General features: G+C 39.5%; 2 protein-coding genes across 2 annotated transcripts in view; one reads left to right on the forward strand and one right to left on the reverse strand.

The window, feature by feature from the left end:
- Positions 1-731, reverse strand: part of cfap74 (cilia and flagella associated protein 74) — a 46723-nt gene extending 45992 nt beyond the window's left edge. Inside the window, exons 1-2 of the mRNA XM_035655894.1 lie at positions 659-731; positions 52-150 (exon numbers count right to left, since the gene is read on the reverse strand). Of these exons, the coding sequence (XP_035511787.1) occupies positions 52-145 (94 nt within the window). The 5' untranslated portion in view covers positions 146-150; positions 659-731. The remainder of the gene's footprint in view (positions 1-51; positions 151-658) is intronic.
- A 2737-nt stretch (positions 732-3468) lies between these two features.
- Positions 3469-5285, forward strand: part of gabrd (gamma-aminobutyric acid type A receptor subunit delta) — a 20662-nt gene continuing 18845 nt past the window's right edge. Inside the window, exon 1 of the mRNA XM_035655993.1 lies at positions 3469-3861. Within this exon, the coding sequence (XP_035511886.1) occupies positions 3794-3861 (68 nt within the window). The 5' untranslated portion in view covers positions 3469-3793. The remainder of the gene's footprint in view (positions 3862-5285) is intronic.

The following is a 5285-nucleotide window of genomic DNA, read 5'->3' on the forward strand; positions in this document are numbered from 1 at the left end:
TAGAGACTACAAGTAGAGACTACAGGCTGACTTTTGCAAACTGTCACTCACCCCCAATGTCTTCATCAGGGCTGAGGTGGACACCCAGCGGTCCACTCCTGTCTGACGCCACATCGGATGCACTGTCCCTGTCTTCGACGTCCATTTGACCTTATTTATGAATAACAAAGGGGGATATTATCAGATAAACCTAATGACTAATATCTTCAACAAATCCCTGAGAATGGACTGAAGGCTAACAAACGTCTTCAATAACCTTGTTAACGTGGTTGCTCACTGAATTGTTGGAAGCCACTTCTTTTATTCGGCAGAGATAGCGTTAATTCATGAACTATTTCAGTGCTGGCTCATGTTGCTTGTTACAAGTGCAGGAATAGCTCTCATTTAAAAAGTTCAAATCAGTTTTTGAAATATTGTTTAGTAAAATATATGTAGTTTTGTTCTTCGTGAATTGCGTGACATTGCAACAACATACAATAACCAGATTTATAAATGGAAGTTGGAGTGTCATTTACTCGATATTGAGCTAACTAAGCTTGGGTAACTAGACATCTATACAACGAACTAATAATGCGCAGTTAACTAACTTAATGCTGAATTTAGACTGTATCATATGTAAAGTAAAAAACAGTTCGTTTAACAAACATTGTGCCGTTACCTCGCTTAACTAAGCGTCCCTTCTCTTGGCAAGATATCGTCGCAAAATTACTTTTTCTCACAGTAAAACTGAATCCGCCATGTTTGTTAGTGTTTCTATGGAGACGGGACGTAAGGGGCGAGGCCTGACGACGAGCGTCAACTGAACGTCCAACAGAAACCACAGGCTGCTGACTGTAATCACGTTATCACTGATATCACGTTAATGTCTAACAAAGTAGTTAGACAACTAAACTACTTGAATTCCATGATAAAGTAGGGAAATCAATTAAATGCATTTTCAAATATTTAAATAATGTCGGGGATATTTTCTACACCTGTGATCTTCTTGCTGTCAATATAATTTCATTCACCAACACTGGTATTTCTTTGACCTGATCTCAGTATATCACTGCTGATTCAGAAACAATGATACATCTGTGAATTATGCAAAATCTTTTGTCACGCATGCTAGGTCCTATATCTGATTTACACAGGAAAAATACATTAATTTATAGTTAATCAGTATTGCAATGTGCTTTATAGCTTAATGGAAATATTCTATTTTATTTTACAAAAAGCAGCTTTCCCTCAGTTCATCATATATACTGTTGAAGAGGAATGTAGAAGCGGAGGAGGAAGAAGAGATGTGTGTGTCCTACTGTATAACACGTTGAAATATTGTGATACAGGAGTATTTCGTATCACCATGGGAGACTGAATAAATAAATAAATAGTAAGCATGTGCATGTGTGTGATGTAGGATAGGGGGCAGGTTTTGTTGGAGAGATAGAGGCAGAGTAAAATTACTGCGATGGAAACAAAGACTCTGGCTGACAATGGATCAACAGGAGGAAAACAGAGAAAGAGAATACATGAGGGTGAAAGGAATAAAAGGTATAAGAAACAAAGAGAATACAATCCCATGTAGTGTAATGCAGTGCGTACTTTAGCCTGGTATCCACATATCAAAAGAACTTGCAGTGCAAATCCAAGTGGAGGGTCCGGTGGGAGGGAGGCAGTGGGTTTGAATCCGCAGCCACTGACTCCAGGCCTGTCTCGTCTCCCCAGGGTGAGGCAGCAAAAACCAGGGCAGGTGCACTGCTGCAACTATGCACTGAACTACTCTTGCCGTAGCACATAAAAGAGGTTATGTTTAATGAGGAGAAAATAAAAGCCTGCAAATTTCGACAGAATGCAGGATACGTTTCTTGTTTATAAATCGTATATTTGATTATTTAATCAAACTGAGGAGAAGAGATTAAAATGCTTATGAGATTATACCTCTGGGACCAATATAATATTCTCTAATATAATAAATTCATAGAATAATTCCTGTGGGCAGCAAGATGTGTTTGTAACTCTATACCTTGTTTTGATTTTACTTTCAAGACTTCTTGTATCTGGTGACCTTATTAAACTTTACAGGGTTGTTTACAGTGGGAAGCCAATGTAATGTCAATAGGTCAGAAAAAAAGACTTTATTGATCCCACACTGGGGAACGTTGTAAAAGGAGGACCTAAACACAGTAGTAAAGTGAATGCATCTGACGACCAACAGTTTGAAATGCGCATTTTTCACAAGTTTAAAATGATGTATATACATCTAAGGCATTTAGTTATTTGCATATGATAACCTTATCATTGAGTTATGTTTTCTACTTTATATCCCCTTAAATATCACTATAATATTTGTTAGGTCTACAGTTTGGGGATTACTTGATCAGTGTTGATGATTCTTTTTCAAATCTGTCTCTCCCCACACTTTCTGAAAGTTACTGATTTACCCTAAATATGTTTGTGGTACTACAAGTGTAGTATCTACTACTCTTATTATACTGTAAATGTTTTTAATACTCCTATAACACATGGATTTATATAGTTTGTCTGTGGTGTTCATTCCAGATTGATGGTTTATGTTCCATGGGTGTATTTCTGTGGTGCTCAGTGATGACATTAACAGTAGCTGCTTTGCAATGAAGGTCCCTGAGTAAGACTTTAGTGTCAGTAGTGGTCTTATTGTGTGATATTGTGTCTCCACTGGTTTCCCATAGAGACTGAATCTTTTCAAATCGTGGCCTTTGGTCCCTGACATTAAAAGTGTTATAACCTTTGTGCTACAGTAATAGGACTCTGATATGAGATACATTCTGATCTACATGTTCATAAGAATAGAATTACATTCAATTAGCCTATACAGACCGTGATGGAGGTGTCGAGCAGTATCAGAGTAGTTCCTCATTTTCTCACATTATTCTGCTGACCAAAAGCCCGTGACAACCTGGGGCAGTCAGCTGTAGCAGAGTCCCTTTTGAAATGGTTTAATTGTACAGAACTCACCACCAATTATCCATAGAGAGAATACATACAATACTCCATCTAACATGAGTTTACTTAGGCTACTGCATGAAAGTATTTGACTTGTGAAAACACAACTGAAGTACCTGCTACTTTTTTTTTAATGGGACAAGGTCCCCTGTAGACCAACTGAAGGGTTACTGGGTGCTCCCATCCACTATGGACCCCCCACTGGGCACCTCACTATGATAGTCTCTGCTGTTTATCCCTTTCCCACCAGAGTGAAATACAACTTTGTTTGAGACAGTAATTACCTAATGGAGATGATTCAAATGTGTCAAACATTACATAATATACTCAAGTCCTATGTTCGTGACATGCCTTCCTCCTGACCCCCCCCCTCCCCTCCTTGATGGCCAGATTAAATCTGACGTTTACAGGCCAAGCAAAGGAGGGACCGACAGATTAGTGAGTCTCTCTCTCTCTCTCTCTCTCTCTCTCTCTCTCTCCATCCATCCCTCTCTCTCTCTCGGTTGCTGGAGGACAGGCGGCGGCGGCGGTGGATCGGCTCGTTGTTGCGGTCGGACGGAGAGTTTTGCGTCTCCTCGGTGCGCTCTCTTCTCGTGCGCTCCTGCAAGCGGAGGAATTTGGGGACTGAACATGGGGTCATCATCACCATCACCATCATCTTCAGCATCAGCATCAGCACCAGCACCGCACTTTACTTTGTTCGCGGCAGCGCCGGATCACGACGACAGCGCACTAAAATAAAAAACTCCGTGGCTTTTGTCGTCGATTTCCTTTCCTGGAAACTTTTCTTATTTCTTTCCCCTCAATTATTTATCGCAAAGCGTGTGGAATGGAGGTTCCAACTTTCTTCCTGTCGTGTCTTGCTCTGCTCTTCGTTGGAGGCGATATTTTCACCAGGTGAGATAAGCGCTGCTTTTTTAAAAATGTTGTATTTTTTTATATTTTTTTATTTTTTTATTTTTTACTTCTGGCAGGTGTTTTATTGCTATGTCGATCCTAAACACTCAGTAGGTGAATAAAAAAAAAGTTGAATAAAACATAAACTTAAAGTCTAAGCTAAGCAACCACTGAAAACAATGATTACATCATGAGGACAGCATTAAAATAATATTCACGGCACATCACGAGGCAGCAAGCATAAATAATTAGAAATCAGTCATACAGTAGAAATATAAACATTATTAAAGCTAAAATATCGCCAGTCTTGATCCTTCTCGAATCCCACGACTTTAACCTTATTAATATTAATGCACAGGAAATTCAATTTATGTGGCTTTGCCCTCTACATCCTAACATAAAAATACATCTCCCCACCCACAAGCCAAAGTCTGCTTTCTCCTCTGCTTTACCTCCAGGCACATGGACCTGATGACACTATTTGCATAATGCATATGCATAAAAAGGGGTGATTGTTGTGTTTTTTTTTTTTTTTTATGGAGATCTTGTGTTAGCAGATAATGTCACCCACCTCCAGGCCTGTTCCATTGGGGTCAAATATCAGATGGCGCCATGATGCACATGGATTAGAACAGGCCTCTTTACAGGACTAATGCACTACTTTAAACTGAGCAACCAACAAATAACCAACATCGGAGAGTGTAAGAAAAGGGAGAATCTGCCATCACAAATATTTTTTTTTTTGTTGCTAAAATGAGTCTTTGAAAATTAACTGTGGACCAAAATGAGGTGAGATTGAGATTTGCACGTAATGAAAAAACTGATCCTTTTGACCTAAGCAAAGTAAACCCAGTGCCATTTAAAGTGATTTTACACAGTCATCACATTGAAATTTAATCCAACCATGACCTCTGATTGTCCGGATTATAGATGACCTTTTCCCTCTTACACAGATTTCTTGAACTGCACGTTTTTGTTAGCATGCGTAAACCAGCTGTGTCTAAACACAGATGGTGAGTTTTAGTGCTTTAAACTTTATATTTATGTTTTGAACAGAGGCCTACAGTACATTTATCTGCGTGCAGTCGAAATGGTCTCATGATCTTGTCCATAAGCTGTCACAAGCATCCAATTCTTAGGATAACCAGCATGGACTACTGAGCCACAGTTTCCCCAAAGCCCATATGCTGGCAAGTGCCTCCACTGAAAAGGGCAAAGGGTGAAGCTACTTAAGCTTTGGATGAAATTTGGGCGAATCGCTTCTATTGTCCCTCTTGGCTGTTCACCAGTAGAGGGAGTAATGGCTATTGTAATTGGATTTTCCTGCCTCTAGTCACTGCTGTTATTATTTTGTTCTCAGCACAATGCAGAGAGTAGGCTTTTTCTTGCACCTCATTATGTGTCACTTCTCTCTCTCTCTCTCT

The sequence above is a fragment of the Morone saxatilis genome, unplaced genomic scaffold (genome assembly GCF_004916995.1).
Source record: "Morone saxatilis isolate NCDOM2014 unplaced genomic scaffold, NCSU_SB_2.0 Contig15, whole genome shotgun sequence".
NCBI classification, from domain to species: Eukaryota; Metazoa; Chordata; class Actinopteri; family Moronidae; genus Morone; species Morone saxatilis.